Here is a 16660-nt window from a genome sequence, read left to right on the forward strand (position 1 = left end):
CGAGATTCACAGCCGCAATGAGGCCGTCTGACAGGATCAGCTATTGGGGGGCCTAGTAACCGGTGGCCAATCTGGTGGTGCTGCCTACCTAGGCCAACAAATGATTCTCGGTGACAAGCGTGCCGTTGGGGACTGCGGGCGTTCCAACTGGCGTAAGTGATGCCGTTCTTCTGATGCCCAAGTACGATGTGCGGATTCTCGCAGGCAGCGGTTGGCCCTCTTCGACAAGACATGTTACAAGTGGTAACATGAGGCATGCATGCAAGAGGTAGGTTTCGTAAGGAACCACGCAGCCAGACTGCTGGCATTTGCTCATTGGAGCTTACCACGAAGTTACCCACAGAGAATCACTGGTTGTGTACTCTGTACAGTGGCCTGCTTTCGCACTCGCGCGTCTTGGGTCTACTTGAGCCATGAACAACAGGCAACGGCTCACACCACCTCCCCCTTTGGGACTCGGGTGGTCTTCCCAATACTCGCCGTCCAGGCGGATTACCGCACTTCTGGGTCGCCAGAAGCCGCCGCTGTTGATCGGTTACTAGCTGAGGAGTTGGATGCCTATTCGGTCTCTTGGCCGGTGACTGGGTTAGGTGTCGTGACGGAAGGACGACGGGTGTGTGTGTGGAGGACAATCCCGCGCTGACAGGACCAGGACCAGGACCAGGACCAGGACCAAAACCAGATCTGGACTCCTTCACGGTGGATCTTCACCGGCTGCCTCGGTGAAGCAGCTGGCTAGCAAGCCAAGCTTGCCAGTTTGTGAGACCGCATCGAGGTAATTGCGCATCGTAGTTTTGGCTGACAGCATGGTGGCCAGGCAACTTGAGGGGCATCGGACAGGCAGGCACCTGACTTGGCAACGATGTGCAGAGTGAGAATGTGTGAAGGAGAATCAAGATCTCCAATCCGGGACTTGGCTAGGCAGTTCTGGCCTAGCGGAGTGTTAACAGCAGACACCAGGGAGACTGGAAGCGAGACGAGAGAGAAGAAAAGGAGAGAAGTTCGAGTTGTCGATGGGCATGAGACCGCTGAAGTGGGGTTTGTGGTGAGGAGAAGGGAAAGGAGATGAACGTCTGCCCTCACTTCTGAGGCAGACTTTTTGATGCCTGAAGCCAGTGACGGCCAAGGGAAGGCGGGTATCAGCCCAGCCAGGCATGTACATGGGATGGGCACTGATGGATGCAGGTTATGAACAAGCATAGGTCGGTACACGAGCGTCTAAGCATATACTGCGACGGTAGAAGACATGTGAGGCAAATGGATCTTGGGGCCGGCCATGATGACAAGCCAGACGGGCGGGTGTGAGGTTGAAGCAGCGTCCAATGTCTATTGGGAGTTTTTACCCCACCACCACGTCTGGTCCCTCTCCCATTCAAACACACACACACACACACATACATATACACACTACGCACACACAAACCGCGTTCCATTTCGTCATCGCCCAACAGCTGTCTCTGTCTGTCTGCTCCGTCAGAGTAGCTCGGGCTTATTGTTACACACAACATGTCTCGGGCTTTTTTTTTACTGTAATAATCAACAAGTCGTGCATACGCGAAAGACTCACCCATGTTTCTGTAGCTGTGTTTCTTTTCCTTTTCTTCTTTCTTCATCATAGAAAAACACGAACAGCTGGCTCCTTCGGCTACCATTCAAGGTGCCCCAACCCTCGACCGGCCGGTCTAATAGCGCTACTCTGCACAGGTGGACTGGCTCTAGTGACCGAGTCCGGAGTCGCTAAAAGATCGAAAATGTGGATCTCACCGCAGACGACGGACAAATGGCAGCGAAAGAAGGGTGGAGCGCCATTTTCTGTTGGGCGAGAACGGCCGAACAGAGGCCACTGGAAGGTCACTGGAGAGGGCATCGCTCCCTTAGGCCGCTTGAGAGACCTTGGGCTGCATGCTTAGATCTGCTAGTGCAGCTAGGCCAGAACCGCCTGAGGGAAAAAGAAGAGCTCTAGCTGCTCTTTGGGAGGTGTCCACTACCAGCTCCGATGGCCTTTCAGAAGGAAATAAAACCCGCCTGTATAATATCCGCTCATCAAATCTTTCACTACCTACCTACCTTACGGATACACTCACTCACCCTACTTGAGCATCCACTGCAGATCACACCTCGCGCTGGTTGCTTCACCCTGGAAACGCAATCCTGAGCCGACTAGAACCCAAGACGAATCCTCCAGTGTTCTTTCAATCAGCCTTTTGTGAGAGTGTGGCCAGAAAAAAGACCAGTAGCACGCACTTCCATTGCTCCGTGGTCAAGCATGGCTCACCTACATGGAGAAGCGCGCAGCGCCGACGACAAGCAACCCATTGACTTTCTCACCACTGCGGCTGCTTCGTCGGGCGCAGATACTCCGGCTGGACCATCCCATCGAGACGAGGACGAGGAGCAGGAGGAATACGATGTCGAGACGGTCGAGAAGGTCTACCGGTACGCCCTTCAACGCTGCCATCGCCCTTTTGATGCACAGACGATGCTAACCAGTCCCTAGAAAACTCGACCTTCGCATCATTCCAGGTCACTCACTACATTGTCCCTTTCTCGGTGTAACAAAACATCTAACGTTCTAGCAGCTTTCTGGACACTGTATTTCCTCTGCTCTGCCATCAGGTCCAATATCGGCATCGCCCAAACCATGAACGCGGCGCAAGGTCATGACTTGATGTCGGTTCTCGGTTTGTCGGCACGGGATACTTCGACCGCGCTGGCTCTTTTCTACGTCGCCTATGTCATCTTCGACTGTCCCTCGAACCTGGTCATGGCCAAGCTGAGCCCCCGAATCTGGATGGCTCGAATCGTCATCGCCACTGGCATCATTGGCACCTGCTTCGCTGCCGTACAGAGTGCCTGGAGTGTCAAGTATGTCGTTCGTACCCCGGTTATTGATCCTGACTAACATAACCGCCCCAGGTTGCTTCGGTTCTTGCTGGGCGTTGTCATTGCAGGCATGTGGCCGGGAATGTCCTACTATCTGACCCTGTTCTACCCGCCTTCTCGGACCGGCAAGAGAATCGGCATGTACTTTACAGCTGCCCAGCTTTCGGCTGCCGTCGTGGGTCTCGTATCTGCCGGCTTCCAGCTCATGGATGGCCTTGGAGGTCTGGTTGGTTTCCGCTGGATGTTCCTCATTTACGGACTCGTCGCCATCGTGCTTGGTTTCTGCCTGCTCTGGTGGCTTCCCGACCGCCCCCTTCCTCCTGGGCAGAAGCGTCAAAGGTCGGCCTGGCTGAAGTGGCTTCCACCCACCCCGGAAGCGCTTTCGGGCCAGGACGCCGTCATTCACTACCATGACCTCCGTCGGGTCTATCATCCGAGACCCTGGACCCTTAGGGACCTCGTCAGAGTCCTGATCGACTGGCGTCTCTGGCCTTTGACTTTCATGTACTTCGGAGTTGTCGGCGTCGGCATTGGCACTCAGCTTTACGGCTCCGTCATCATTCGTTCCATTGTGCCCACGGCATCCAGCATCCAAGTCAGCTTGCTCTTCGCTCCCATCTGGATCGTGAGTATTCCGCACCGTCTTTCTCCAGCACCAGCTAACCCGGCCCAGATGGATCTGATCGCCATTCTGCTGGTGATGCCACTTTCGGACCGCTTCCACGGTCATCGGCCATTCATCTTCTCGGCCGCCGTGTGCCTTCAGATCACCGGACTGCTTGTCGTCACTTTCGCCCTCGACAACGGATGGGCTCGGTACGGCGGGCTTCTGATGGTTGGCTTTGGCCTGGGCCCAACAGTCCCCAACTGCATGACTTGGACAAACGAGATTTTCCAACGCCGTCACGGCGAGGTCGGAGTGGCGGCTGCTACTGCCCTGGTGTCCGGCCTCGGAAACCTGGGAAGTATCGTCACTACCTACGCGCTTTACACGGGATGGCCGGAGGACGCTGCCAAGGGCCGTTACCAGTACCGTCGCAGCAACTACGCAATGATTGGCATCCTTTGTCTAAGCATCCTCAGCAGTTTTGCCATGTTCTTCCTGTTGAAGATTTTCGGCAACAAGCCCGCGGCCAAGATGTCGAACCACGACTCCTCGAGCGAAATCGAGGACGGTGCCGCGAGGCGTGAGGCCCGGGAACGAGGCTTCGGCAAGTTGTTCCCCCGTAACAACCAACGCCAGGAAGCCTGAATGACTTCCGTCTCGACGCCGGGCCGACCAATGATCGAAGTAATTTCTGCTTCGAAGGATTCAACAACCGCCAATGGCCTCCCCCAGATCCACAACGGGTACGACGTCTTGCCTCCTTGAAGCGGCTCAACCTGCGAAATTCTCTTCTTTATGCCATTGCATGGCAACTTTAATTCGACAACTTGACTTAATCACACAACACACACTACGGATACAGATTACCCATCCGACGTTTGGATATGCGTTTCATCCGAGGAAAGGCCTGAATCCACGCCGCCGCAGGGCGATGAGCGGCGGAAAGACGAGGCCCGATTCCTCGACGGCGACAGTGCTTTTACGCCATCGTCGGGAAAGGCTGTATTGAACTGGAGACGGTGACCGGCGACAATGCTCTTGCGCTATCGCATTTCGGACCGCCTCGTGGGAACCAAAAAAAAGGGAGGACGTTTTGGAAACAAACGAGAGCAAGAGGAGGACAGAGGATGAAGGGAGTTTTGCGTTTCTGTTTTGCATTTTGATGATACCCCATACGTGTTTAGATACGCTTGTCTTTCGAGTTATTCGCCACTCGACCGCGAAAGTGCTGCTACGCCATCGCCGGGACTGCGTGTTGAACCGAGACAATGACGGCGACAATGCCCCTGCGCTATCGTCTGGCTTGTCTCGTGGGCGCGCTTTGCGAATTCGACTTGTTTTGTTTTGATATACGATATCGTTATCGCCTCACTACCGGCTTTCCAGCTTGGCTGACTGCATGCAGAGGAGGAGAGGGAGGAACGACTAGTCAGTCTTTTCATAGTACATAAATTGAGTCTTCTTTCCCCTCGTCCGGCTTCCGTTTATAATCGCCGAAGGAAGCAAGGTGAATCCCAGTCCCCGGCAAAAGACCTCGAGTCCACCCTCCCCGCTGGTGAGACAAGAACTCCACGAGGCTCGCATGCGCTTCGGAGGGCGTGTGACTGGTCGTCACGAAACACCACATGGCGCATGTCAACCGCCTAGCACGTTGCAAAAGGCGAGCCTTGGGACATGAATACGAGGCTCAAGTAGATGAACGGGAACATTGGGAGGACGAGAACGAACACTCGGGAAGACCGCTAGGAAAAGGCAAAATAGACGAGAACACGCACGCCACAGTGATTCTGGTCGACAGACACCTATCCATCCATTCGTCCATACATTCACAGTTGACGCATGCCCCTCCAGCCAAGTAGCTTCAGGGCCATGATGACAGGACACGATTTTAACACGCGTGTCCTACGATAAGAAAACACGGTTACGCAAGGCACAGCCATCATCTGCAACGAATATTCCAAGAGGGTTCCGTCACCTGGTGCACTGCTCCTCCTCGGCGTGATGTCGGCCGTCCGCATGATCGTGCTTATCGGAGACGCGATTTTGTCGGCCGCCTCCCCCTTTCCACTAGACGCCGGGCCGAGCGTTCTCTTCTTCTTCCTCTACCACCTCCATTTCTTGTCCTCGTCTCGTGTCCGCTTCGGAACCTGTTTCTTGCAGGTTTTCTGCTTCACGCAGTGTTCCGGTTACGCGATCGATTGGAGAGGGCTCACGCGCCTCCTCCCCCCTGCGTCGTTAAATGTTGCGTTGGAAAGAGGGCTTGAAGAAGGCAAAAAAATGATACCTCGAGAACCATGGATGGTCTTGAGGCTGATCCGAAAGTGATGCTGGGTGTCTCGTTTTGTCACTTTTCGTCCGCCCAGCGTCAGCCCACGAAAACGGCGGGCGTCGCTAAGCCCGACCAACAGGCAGGGGGCTGAAAGCCTCGCCCATCGGTTGATCGGAATAGCACTTTTGGATCCGTACGTACGGCCGTTGTGCGCTGGGCTTTTCGGGCTCTTTTCTCTCTGGCATTTTCTTTGGGGGGGGTGGGTTCGATAGAAGAATCGTTGGTTGTCTACCAGTTTCGGGACTTCTCTCAAGGAAAATCGTCGGCAGGACGAGCGAGAGACAAGAGTCAGGCCGGCCCCCATGACGAACTCGTACAACAGCCAACCATATGACGAGTTGCACAGTCTCAGCTTGCAGCGGATAAAGCTGTATGCGTGGCTCCCGCGCATGTGCCGTGCAACTACATCTGGCCAACGTCGCCCGTTTTTCACGTCCCTGGAACCCCTGTTGCTCGATGCCCTCCATCGCATGTACGGTGGGTCGTACCTAAGTATCCAAAGGTCCAGCGTGTAAGGGGCTCTCTTGATATCGAACAACGATGATGCTACGACGACCCTGCCGTATGCTGTGGAGCCGAGAGACGGAGAAAGGAAATAGGACCAGTGCCTCTTTGGTTCCTTGCGAAAGAAGGTATATGAATCCAGTCCCGAGTGAAGTTTCGAGCAACATGTCGTGCTCCCGACACACGAGATATCTTTGCTATCTGCGATGATGGCTGAAAAGGTCCAGAATCTTCCTTCACACGACACGCCGCCGCACGATGGAGATGGAGGAGGCGACCAAGAGAAGAGAAGTACCGACCAAGGCGAGGAAGGCAGCACGACAACCACGGAGGCCAAGATACCGCCGGGCCGCAGCCGGGCCCAGACAGCTGTCCTGATGCTGGCGCTTTGCATGTCCGTCTTCCTCGCGGCGCTCGATGCCGTCATCATCACGACGGCGCTGCCGACCATCGCGCGCGAGGTCGGGGCCTCGGACTCGGGCTTCGCCTGGATCGGCGCCGCCTACCTTCTCGCCAACGCCGCGTCGGTGCCGTTCTGGGGCCGACTCAGCGACGTCTTCGGGCGCAAGTCAATCCTCGTCCTGGCCGACGCCGTCTTCATGGTGGGCAGCGTCGCGTCGGCGCTCGCGCGCGCGCCAGGGGCGCTCGTGGCGGGCCGCGCCGTGCAGGGGCTCGGGGGCGGCGGGCTGATGGCGCTCGTCAACATCACGGTGGGCGACCTGTTCAGCCCGCGGGAGCGTGGGGCGTACTTTGGGGTCATCGGCGCCGTCTGGGGCCTCGCCAGCGGCGTCGGGCCGCTCATCGGCGGCGGGCTGACGGAGGTCGTGTCGTGGCGGTGGTGCTTCTGGGTCAACCTCCCGATCGCAGGCGCCTCGCTGGTGATCCTCGTCTTCTTCTTGCGCGTCCACGAGCCCAGGACACCCCTCGTTAAGGGGCTGGCGGCCATCGACTGGCTCGGCGCGCTCACCTTCACGGGTGCGACGCTGATGCTCCTTCTCGGGCTGCAGTTCGGTGGGGTCCGAGACCCCTGGGGCTCGCCGACGGTCGTCTGCCTCATCGTCTTCGGTGCCGTCGGCTACGGCGTCTTCGCGCTGGTCGAGCGCTCGGCGCGGTATCCGCTGATGCCAGGGTCGCTGTTCCGCAACCGTTCGGTGGTCGCCTGCTACGCGGCCGACTTCTGTCACGGGCTGGGGTTCGCGGCTGTGGCCTTCTTTCTGCCGCTGTATTTCCAGGCGGTGCTCGGCGCGGGGCCGGTGCAGTCGGGCGTGTGGCTGCTCGCGACGGCGCTGCCGCTGGCGGCGTGCACCGTGGGCGTCGGAGTCGCGATCAAGCGGACGGGACGGTACGTCGAGATCGTGCGGGGGTCGATGGCGCTGTCGGCGGTGGCGCTCGGGCTGTTCGTGACGCTGCCGGCGCGGCGCGACTGGCCGCGGCTGGTACTGTTCCAGGTGGTCGCGGCGCTCGGGGTGTCGCCGAACCTACAGGCGCTGCTGATCGCGGTGCAGGTGCAGGTGTGGCCGGGGGACGTGGCGGCGGGGACGGCGGCGTTCGCGTTCGTGAGGCACGTCGCGCTCGGGACGGGCGTGGTGGTCGGGCAGGTCATCTTCCAGAGCGTCATGGGCCGGCACACCGGGAGGATGGCGGAGGCCGGGGTGCCGCAGGAGGTGGCGGCGAGCCTCGGGGCGGGGTCGGCGATCGCGGCGCACGGGGTGGTGGTCGAGGCGCTGGGGGAGGCTCAGAAGGAGGTCGTCAGGGCGGCGGTGGCGGACGGAATCAGCAAGCTGTGGATCTTCTTCTGCGTCGCGTCCGGGGTCGGGCTGGCGGCGACCTTCTTTGTGCGTCAGGTCGAGCTGAGCCGGGAGCACACGGAGACGCGGACGGGGTTGAAGGCGGAGGAGGCCAAGGTTGTTGAGGACGAGAGGACGAGGGTGAGGGCGACGAAGGGCGATAATGCGGTCTGAGTTCGGTCAGGATAGTATGGAAGGGCTGAGGGGCTTCTTTACTCGTGTGATGATATGTAGAACGTGTGGTCTAGGAGCATGACTGTAGAGACTCTTTGCTTGGGTCTAAGCCAGGCTCAATATCACGAAATCGACGAGGGAGATGTCCCAGGATCCGGCGACCGAATTCCTGCCTTCTTGTTGGTATCACACATTGCACGCGTATGCGAAGATACCTTCCGACAAGGTGAGACAACAGCAGGTAAGTCAGTTGTTTCTGAAATCCAACGAACGGAAGGATAAAGGCGATACGGGCATTCGGCCGCAGGCTCCCCTCCTAAAGATAGACGGGGGCAGCAGCATTCAGGCGCCGCTGGTCAGGCCGGTCCGGCAGGGATGCGAGTGTCGTCGGCCCCACCTTTAACACCGGTGTATTCAGGAGCTCAGGCTGTCGCGCGGGCCTAGCCCGTAGCAGCCGTACGGGCGGCTGGCCCATTCCGACACTGCTCGTATTCGCACGGAAATCTGCAAGAAACAATAATCTGGAGTAAGAATTTCTTGACATGTGTACGGCACAGTCTGCAGAGACAACTCTGGCATCGACGACCAAAGCAACTCATTGCCTCGAATCCTGCGCGGATGCCGCCTCATACTTTGACATACCGTCCGGTTTCTATGACGAACAAGAACGTGATCGCAGGTAAAGAACAGCCAGAAACTGTAGCAAAGACATCTAGTTTTACAACAGACTTCCAGGCCGCACGCGGAAGGAGATAGGACCCATCCACACGGACTAGGCATCCAGAACGCCGAGCCGGGACTTTTGAATTGGGTCTCATTTTGACATTCTTCCGCTTCCTGTCCCTGCTAGGATCGACATCTCTAGCTGCAATGCCTTGGTTATTCGTTGGAAAAAAAAAAGAAGAAAAAAAAGAGTAGAACTATTCTTCAACCCCCCTGTAAACGTTCTGTAAAAGCAGGCGACGGGTAATCTGATTGTCGTCAAGCTCGCGGAATATTGAACCGGTCCTGAAGCTCGGCTCTCTTCTTGAGGGGGCGATGAGGGGGGGAAAGGTACTGCCGATGTTTCTCAAGCCCACCTTTCGCTTGTCTTGCCATCAGAGAGCCCTTTGTACGCCTGAGTAGCCTGAATGTCAGGGTTTGATGTACACCCGGGCAGCAGAGGACAACTGAGGGACTTGGCTGAACCAACAGGCCACAGCCCAGTCCATGCTCAGCCACTAACGATGTTCTTGCTTGTCAAAGCTGCCTTGCGCGCTTCGCCATGTCGCTTTAGAAGAAATCGCAGACTCGGTGAGTCCAAAATATCAGTAGGTGGTAAAGTGAAAGAAGCCTGCGGAAACTTGCTTGCGCCACCTTGGCGATGGGGGAAGTGAGATGAGTGAGCCACCGCCACACACACCATCCACCTCAAAGGCAGGGACGATTTGGCGGGGACCGAGCGCCGGCATTGCGCGCTGCGAAATCACCGGAACCCTTCCCCCGGCAACTCGCACCAGGCACCCGTCACTCACACCCTGATCCGATGTCCAGACTCACATCAGGAAGCACTGATTCCTCCGGCCTGTGACGCCCGAGGAACACATCAACTGTTCCAGGAACAGTCACCAATCCAAATGAGAGCCGCTACCCCCTGAGAGGACAAGTGTTTGATGAACAGCGCCGCCTGAGGCCAATTCAACACCGCCACTTGCCGGCCCGTGAACCAACCAGCAAGTAAACTAAACACCTAAGCCAAGCAGGCAGCCCCTTGGATTTGGCGCGCAGGCAGCGAGATTCCTTTTCTTGTAAAAATATTTGTATCAGTTCTTAAGGATCTTCGTTGTTCAACAACCGTTTTCCCGCCTCCTACGCTGCAGTTTCATTCACCCTAGAGCGCCAATACCGATCTTGGCAGGACAACACAGCCAGCCATACCTCCCCAACACCAGCGCGCCCAGCAAAGCCCACCCGAACCCTCGATATGCCCATGAAACCGCAGAAGACGTCCTACACATCCAATGACGTCGCCGTCCCCGCCGACTTCCTCTCCAGGCCGCCGCCCCCCGGCGCGCCGCCCGTGACGCTGAGAAAGATCGACTGGTCCGCGACGCCGCTGCCCGAGAACGGGCCGCGCTACGCCGCCGTGATCGACAACGTGCTCACCGCCGACGAGTGCGCGCGGCTGGTCCGCATGGCTGAGGACAGCGCCAAGGATCGCGGCGACGCGGGCGACGAGCCGTGGCAGCCGGCCATGGTGAACATCGGGCCCGGGTGGGAGGTGCTCGAGCCGCACTACCGAAACAGCGACCGCATCATCTGGGACCAGCAGGAGGTCGTCGACCGGCTGTGGGCGCGGTGCCGGCTCGCTCCCGGGCTGGAGGACCAGCTGAAGGAGGTGGCCGGCGTGGGGAAGACGAGAAAGGGAGAGGAGACGCGGTGGGTGTTTAACCGGTTCAACAAGCGGATGAGGTTTCTGAGGTACCAAAAGGGGCAGTTTTTCAGGCGTAAGTTTTTTTCGTGGGGGGGGGGGGGGGGGGGGTTTGCTGCACCCTCCCTTTCTGTCCTCTCTCTTCTTCTTTTTTTTTTTGTTTTTTTGTTGTTGTCTTGTTTCACTCTCCTGCCTGTGTAGATCTGTCATCAAAGCAAGCTGACTCGAGACGCGACAGCACACTGCGACGGCCCCTACGGCGAAGAGGGCGCGGATGGGACCGTCTTCCGGACGTGGCACACCGTCCACCTCTACCTCAACGACTCGGTGGCCGAGGTCGGGCCAGAGAAGTCAGGCCTCGTGGGGGGCGCGACGACGTTCCTGTCGGGCGACGAGAAGCGGCGGGTCGACGTCGACCCGCGGGCCGGCAGGGTGCTCATCTTCCAGCACGCGGGGCTGTACCACTGCGGCGACGACGTCGTCGAGGGGACCAAGCTCACTATGAGGACCGACATCCTATACGAGCTGGTGAAGACCAAGATCGAGAAGGGTCGTCAGAGTCGGTGAAAAAGGAACTAGGGGGGGGAGTACACAACATCGTTGAGGTCCGTTTGTTTGTGTGCTTGTCGTCGACTACATTTCGGCCCCGAAGATCAAAGGTGAAATTCCGGACGCAGCAGCCGTATAAGCAAACCAGTCGCCCACGCACGACTCACACAGCAATAAATCGAATCAGTTAGTTAGTTAGTAGCATGCAATTCAGCCAAAAAGCAAAAGAAACTGCCTCGTGGCGGAATCGAACCGCCGATCTTCTCATGACACTAGAGTACTAGTGAGACGCTATACCACTTAGCCAACAAGGCTTGCTGATTGGATGATGAATCTCTGAAAACTTGTTCATTTAGAGGGACAAATCGAAGACACACAACCCGCTCTAGACCCACCTCTCATCCCCATCATTTCCATCCCCTGCGTGCCCTTCTGTTGTTTCTGAAAGCTCGCAGTCCTTTTCAACCAGTCTGACAATGGCTGTGTTGTCTGCATCCGACAAGCGTTGCACCTTCGGTTGCGATCTCTTGGCTCGATCGGCATCAACCACGACCGCAATGCGTAGGACAGGCGCGCATCCCGGATTCACATCCGCACCAAGGGTCCAAGTCGGGTCTCTCCATAGTCTCGTGCCGTCCTAGCCATACTCCACGCGGAGATTTGCGATTTGCTCAGGGTCTCTCGGGGCGGGCGGAACTCTGCGGCCGGGCCTGGTGGGTGGGGAAGCATCCGGGGCAGTGCAAGACCCTCTGCGGTAGGTCGAGAGATTGGTTGTTGAACACTGAACCCGTCAAGAGGGCCCGCGTCGGGGTTCTTGTATTACGAGGTGTGTCACTGTCACTCTGGGGGAAAGACGGGTAACCTGCATGTTTGGTCTTGGCGTGCTCGAGTCGAGACCGAGAGGCAGCAAATCCAGCCTTACCGGGCATCCTTCCAGACAGGTTTGGCTTGGCAGGAGACGATGCACGTTGACCGCTGAGACCTAGCATGATGCACGATGGAGGCGGGCGTTGTTGTTGAGTGTTAGGTGCAAAGAGTGAGTACCTTCCGAGGATCGTTCCCATTAGGGTCAAGCGGTGTTTTTCCATGTTTGCCCACGGGCTATTTGAGGGAGTGCCCCTTTTCGATGAGGCGCTGCAAAGCCACGCTGTCGGTGCGCAACGAGAATAACTCGTCACTCGTCCGATAATGTTAGTGTGCAGTAGTAATCCATACAAACGATGCATCCCAGACACGGGCATTCCAGAACTACGGCCCAGAGCAGGCCATGAGCTGGCCGTTTTTTCTACTTCTCCTTCGTCGTCTTCTTCTTTCTTCCCTCCCTCTCGCTCTCCATGGACTGACGGATGAGATAGACCTGGGCAAACGAGCTCACGTTGGATGGCCCTGGCGGCGTTGGTGCCAAGGGAACGCCCAGGCGCGTAGATCGCGGGAGGCCCAGTCCAGGGGCGTGGCCGCGCGGGCGAGGCAAGGAAGCCTGGCTAGCAGAGCCAAGAACCTGAGGCCCCGAGGGAGAAGGGGACGAGCGAACACAAAAGCTTGTTCTGGAGATTGATGTCGTTTGTGGCGCCATCGACAGAGGTGGTGCTTACACTATCCGCGCTCATTCTGCATGCAGTGAGTGGTGTGTGTCCTGAGGAGGGCGAGTCGTCGTTGTCGTCATAACCTGTTGAAGAAGTGATGGAAACAAGAGATTGTCGATCCCATACGCCGACCACCAGACTGGCCCTGCATGACGAAGACGAAGATGAAAACAGGCCACTCGCTCGCTCTAATTCCATCCATCTTCGACCAACTCGGACCCATATTTAATTAATCGGGAGACGAGAGAAAAACGGGACAGCGACAAGGGCGACGACGAAAACAAGGATCGGAAGACAATCTCACTGGACTCAGAGCAGGTCACGTGACCCATTTTCTGCTTTTGGATTCAGGGGCTCCCTTGCCCCTTAAAGCGATTGTCCCGCCGTAGATGACTGTTGGCGCGCCATCGCTCGCTTCCTCTGCTGCGTCTCATGAGGTACCGGTACCTATACCTTTGATCGTATCCATACGAGGTCGGGAACAATTGCTCTTGACATGGAGAACAAGAGATGCAAAAACACGACATGAAGGACGCAGTCAGTCGACATGGCACAAAAACGCCAAGACCCAAGCTTTGCAACCGTTATATGGGGGATCTGTTAGCCCTTTTCTTTCCCTCCTTCCCCTCCCCCCCAGTCTCTTGGCACATCGGGCCCTGTCCTGGATCGCCAAGACCACGGGACAAGACGCTGGAAAACTTGGAATTTGCTTGTTTTCGGTGCTGGCGACTTGGCGCGCCTGGGCACTGCGTGGTACGCCACGAACTGCCGGCAGAACCGCCGGCCATGTACACTACCTACCTACCCACGCAGCTACGGTAGCTACTGTCTTCGATTGTTCAGCCGTCAGTCTATGTACAGTCTACAGTCTACAAGGCGCACGCATCGTGCAAGGATGCAACTCCTTTCGAAGCACAGTTGCTTAGGCCATTGTTTCCCATCCGCATTCCCGCTGGAAGCCCCGGCTGGGAGATGTAGCGCATTATTCGTATCGCTGGTTGGATACCACCACAAATTGAGGAGCAATGTACCTGTACCGTTTCCTGGCATGAACACCTCGGTCCACCCGTCATTAGGTCGGCAGGTACGAATACCTATCAGGTAAGGTAGCTAGGAATCATCGTGCCGCCCGTACCGGTACCATCCCGGGATCCCTCTTTTCCTATTCTCGCACTTGCACCCGCCCGATGTCCAGCTACCTGACGCTAGCCCACACCCCTTCGCTGTCACCACTCATCCTTCCCCCGACCCGACCCTCTTATTCCTCTTCCTCCTCCCTCCGTCCTCGCCGTCCCTGTCCATCTCTTTCCTCTCTCTCCTTCAATCACTTGTTTTCCCTGTTTCTTATACCCACCAAATCCACCAAACGCAGCATCCAGCGACGACAATCGACTCGACGGCTGGCCCCTTGCCCCTTAGCCCTTCTACCCGTTCGACGTACCTTATCGACGACGTACTCTCATGATACCACCGTGAAACGATCGCGCCGCTTTCTCTCGAAGGAATCGACCATCCTTCCCTGTTCCTTTCCTTCTCCGCATCTCTCTCCACCAGTCACTCGCTTCAGCAATACATCGTCACTCGACTACCTCTACAACCATGAAACGCTCCTTTATCGCTCGCGCTGCGGCGGCCCTTCTCCTCTCCAGCGGCTTCGCCAACGCCGTATACTCGATCGCCTCAGACGGTACATCCACCTGCGCCCTACCGGCCGACACGATGTCGTGCCCCAGACTGAACTAACGCCGCGTCCAGATGAAATCAAGTCGTCGGCCAAGACCCTTGCTTACGATCTCATGAGCTTCTACGACGGCAACCTGACTGGCCACACGCCCGGTATCTTGCCCGGCCCTCCGCCGAATGGCGATTACTACTGGTGGGAGGCCGGTGCCATGTGGGGTACCATGATTGATTACTGGCACTTGACCGGCGATGCCACCTACAACGACGTCGTCATGCAAGCCATGCTGCACCAAGTCGGCCCCGACCGCGACTACATGCCCCCCAACTACACGGCCTCGCTGGGCAACGACGATCAAGGATTCTGGGGCATGTCCGCCATGACCGCCGCCGAGAACGGCTTCCCGAACCCGCCTGAGGATGAGGCTCAATGGCTTGCCCTAGCCCAGGCCGTCTTCAACACTATGGCGAGCCCGGAAAGGCACGACACCACGTGTGGAGGCGGTCTCCGCTGGCAGATTCCCTTCTCTAACAACGGGTACAACTACAAGAACAGTAAGGCTGATGTTTTATGAACGCCCATCCGCGAATTCGATGCTGATGAAAGCAACAGGCATTGCAAACGGTTGCTTCTTCAACATTGGCGCTAGACTGGCGCGGTATACCAAGAACCAGACGTATGCCGACTGGGCCGAGAAGACTTGGGACTGGATGACGAACGTCGGCTTCATCGACGCCGACTACAACATCTACGACGGTGGTCATGTCGAGCAGAACTGCACCGACATCAACAAGGCCCAGTTTTCTTACAACAACGGCGTTTTCCTCCTCGGCGCCGCCATGATGTACAACTACGTAAGCGGCTGCCCCTGTTCTCGAACCTTGACGAGTTTGTTCTGACCCTGCCACAGACGGACGGAGACACCAAGTGGAAATCGCGCCTCGACGGTCTCATCAACGGCACCTTCAACTTGTTCTTCCCCAACAACATCGCTTTTGAGATTGCTTGCGAGGAACACAACACTTGCACGACTGACATGTTGAGTTTCAAGGGCTACGTCGCTCGATGGATGTCGGTCGTGACCCAGGTCGCACCCTATACCGCCGGAACAATTCTGCCGGTGCTCAAGACATCGGCCGAAGCCGCGATCAAGCAGTGCACAGGACAGGACAACCAGCGGACGTGTGGCTTCAAATGGAGCACAGGCACCTACGACGGGACCAAGGGAGCCGGTCAGCAGATGAACGTGCTGGCCGCCGTGTCGTCTCTCCTCATCAACTCAATCAAGCCGCCGGTGACAAATACCACAGGCGGTATCTCCAAGGGAGACCCAAACGCCGGCAGTCATTCAGACAACCTGCTCGGAGAACTCAGCCCGGTAACAACAGCGGACAAGGCGGGCGCCGGCATCCTGACGTTTTTGATGCTGGCGTCCGCCGCCGGCACCTTTGGCTGGATGAGTTTCGGAGCGTGAAAAGTTGGACGAGCGGCCTATATAACGACTTGATTTTCTTACCATTTATTCACATAGCAGCACTATGGTTTCTGCTGGCGAGTCGTACTCGCAATAGGGATGCACGGGCGTTAGGGGCCAAGGAAGGCCCAGGCTTTATTGGATGTATTCTTTTGGCGTTGGCTTTCCCTTCTTATTCATCCACAGCGATGTTGGGTCCTGCAGTGTCCTCGGGTTCTGACAACTACCTGTCTCTACCCCATGTGATCGTGGGTGTCGGATACACAAGCCACGATTGTGCAAAGTCACTACCTATAGTCTATAATGTAGCTAGCTGTGCTGCTTCACACACAGCATCTTGGAATAGACAACTCGTCACGACGACGAAGATGTACTGCATCTTATCTCACCTGAACCTGGGAGGCAGCCAATTTTTGGTCAGTCGTGAAACGGGACGCATGGAATCTTGGCAACGCCATGACGACATGAGACCATTTCATCCGATGTTGCTACTGGGAGCCGGCTTTTAGAGGCACCGATACTCTGATGCTGCAGCTGTCATCTGCAGTCGCCAACCTGTTCATGGGACGTCTGCACGCCGCAACTCAGCGTCATCCTGTGTCTGTCGTCTTATCCTGTGGCGACAGGCGTTTCATCAGAACCTACCTGCCAAGTCTTCTTTTGTTTCTGGCCGACTTTT

General features: G+C 57.0%; 5 protein-coding genes across 5 annotated transcripts; all 5 read left to right on the plus strand.

Annotated features, from left to right (window-relative positions):
• The first annotated feature begins 2000 nt into the window (after positions 1 to 2000).
• Positions 2001 to 6072, plus strand: CDEST_13426 (Putative major facilitator superfamily, MFS transporter superfamily). The gene is made up of 5 exons (XM_062929582.1): positions 2001 to 2436; positions 2498 to 2523; positions 2580 to 2865; positions 2917 to 3508; positions 3557 to 6072. Exons 1-5 carry the CDS (start codon positions 2267 to 2269, stop codon positions 4133 to 4135), a joined length of 1653 nt encoding a protein of 550 aa, XP_062785633.1. The 5' UTR covers positions 2001 to 2266; the 3' UTR covers positions 4136 to 6072.
• Positions 6073 to 6199: 127 nt separating this feature from the next.
• Positions 6200 to 8322, plus strand: CDEST_13427 (Putative major facilitator superfamily, MFS transporter superfamily). The gene has a single exon (XM_062929583.1). The coding sequence runs from the start codon at positions 6530 to 6532 to the stop codon at positions 8282 to 8284; it is 1755 nt and encodes a 584-aa protein (XP_062785634.1). The 5' UTR covers positions 6200 to 6529; the 3' UTR covers positions 8285 to 8322.
• Positions 8323 to 9765: 1443 nt separating this feature from the next.
• CDEST_13428 (Putative prolyl 4-hydroxylase, alpha subunit) lies at positions 9766 to 11473 on the plus strand. Its single transcript, XM_062929584.1, has 2 exons — positions 9766 to 10770; positions 10933 to 11473. The coding sequence occupies exons 1-2, from the start codon at positions 10248 to 10250 to the stop codon at positions 11259 to 11261; spliced, it is 852 nt and encodes a 283-aa protein (XP_062785635.1). The 5' UTR covers positions 9766 to 10247; the 3' UTR covers positions 11262 to 11473.
• Positions 11474 to 13215: 1742 nt separating this feature from the next.
• Positions 13216 to 13752, plus strand: CDEST_13429 (uncharacterized protein; the record flags this gene model as incomplete). Its single annotated transcript, XM_062929585.1, has 1 exon — positions 13216 to 13752. The coding sequence occupies one exon, from the start codon at positions 13216 to 13218 to the stop codon at positions 13750 to 13752; it is 537 nt and encodes a 178-aa protein (XP_062785636.1).
• A 374-nt stretch (positions 13753 to 14126) lies between these two features.
• Positions 14127 to 16378, plus strand: CDEST_13430 (Putative glycoside hydrolase, family 76, six-hairpin glycosidase superfamily). The gene is made up of 4 exons (XM_062929586.1): positions 14127 to 14513; positions 14582 to 15061; positions 15120 to 15361; positions 15418 to 16378. Exons 1-4 carry the CDS (start codon positions 14426 to 14428, stop codon positions 15979 to 15981), a joined length of 1374 nt encoding a protein of 457 aa, XP_062785637.1. The 5' UTR covers positions 14127 to 14425; the 3' UTR covers positions 15982 to 16378.
• The last annotated feature ends 282 nt before the right edge of the window (positions 16379 to 16660 follow it).

Source organism: Colletotrichum destructivum, chromosome 9 (genome assembly GCF_034447905.1).
Source record: "Colletotrichum destructivum chromosome 9, complete sequence".
Classification (NCBI taxonomy): Eukaryota; Fungi; Ascomycota; class Sordariomycetes; order Glomerellales; family Glomerellaceae; genus Colletotrichum; species Colletotrichum destructivum.

Coding starts and splice junctions, on each gene's coding strand:
- CDEST_13430 (XM_062929586.1), top strand. CDS start 14,426: ATGAAACGCTCCTTTATCGCTCGCGCTGCGGCGGCCCTTCTCCTCTCC. Junction 15,062..15,119: donor CGGGTACAACTACAAGAACA/GTAAGGCTGATG, acceptor TGAAAGCAACAG/GCATTGCAAACGGTTGCTTC. Junction 15,362..15,417: donor CCGCCATGATGTACAACTAC/GTAAGCGGCTGC, acceptor ACCCTGCCACAG/ACGGACGGAGACACCAAGTG.
- CDEST_13427 (XM_062929583.1), top strand. CDS start 6,530: ATGATGGCTGAAAAGGTCCAGAATCTTCCTTCACACGACACGCCGCCG.
- CDEST_13426 (XM_062929582.1), top strand. CDS start 2,267: ATGGCTCACCTACATGGAGAAGCGCGCAGCGCCGACGACAAGCAACCC. Junction 2,437..2,497: donor ACGGTCGAGAAGGTCTACCG/GTACGCCCTTCA, acceptor ACCAGTCCCTAG/AAAACTCGACCTTCGCATCA. Junction 2,524..2,579: donor CGACCTTCGCATCATTCCAG/GTCACTCACTAC, acceptor ACGTTCTAGCAG/CTTTCTGGACACTGTATTTC.
- CDEST_13428 (XM_062929584.1), top strand. CDS start 10,248: ATGCCCATGAAACCGCAGAAGACGTCCTACACATCCAATGACGTCGCC. Junction 10,771..10,932: donor AAAGGGGCAGTTTTTCAGGC/GTAAGTTTTTTT, acceptor GAGACGCGACAG/CACACTGCGACGGCCCCTAC.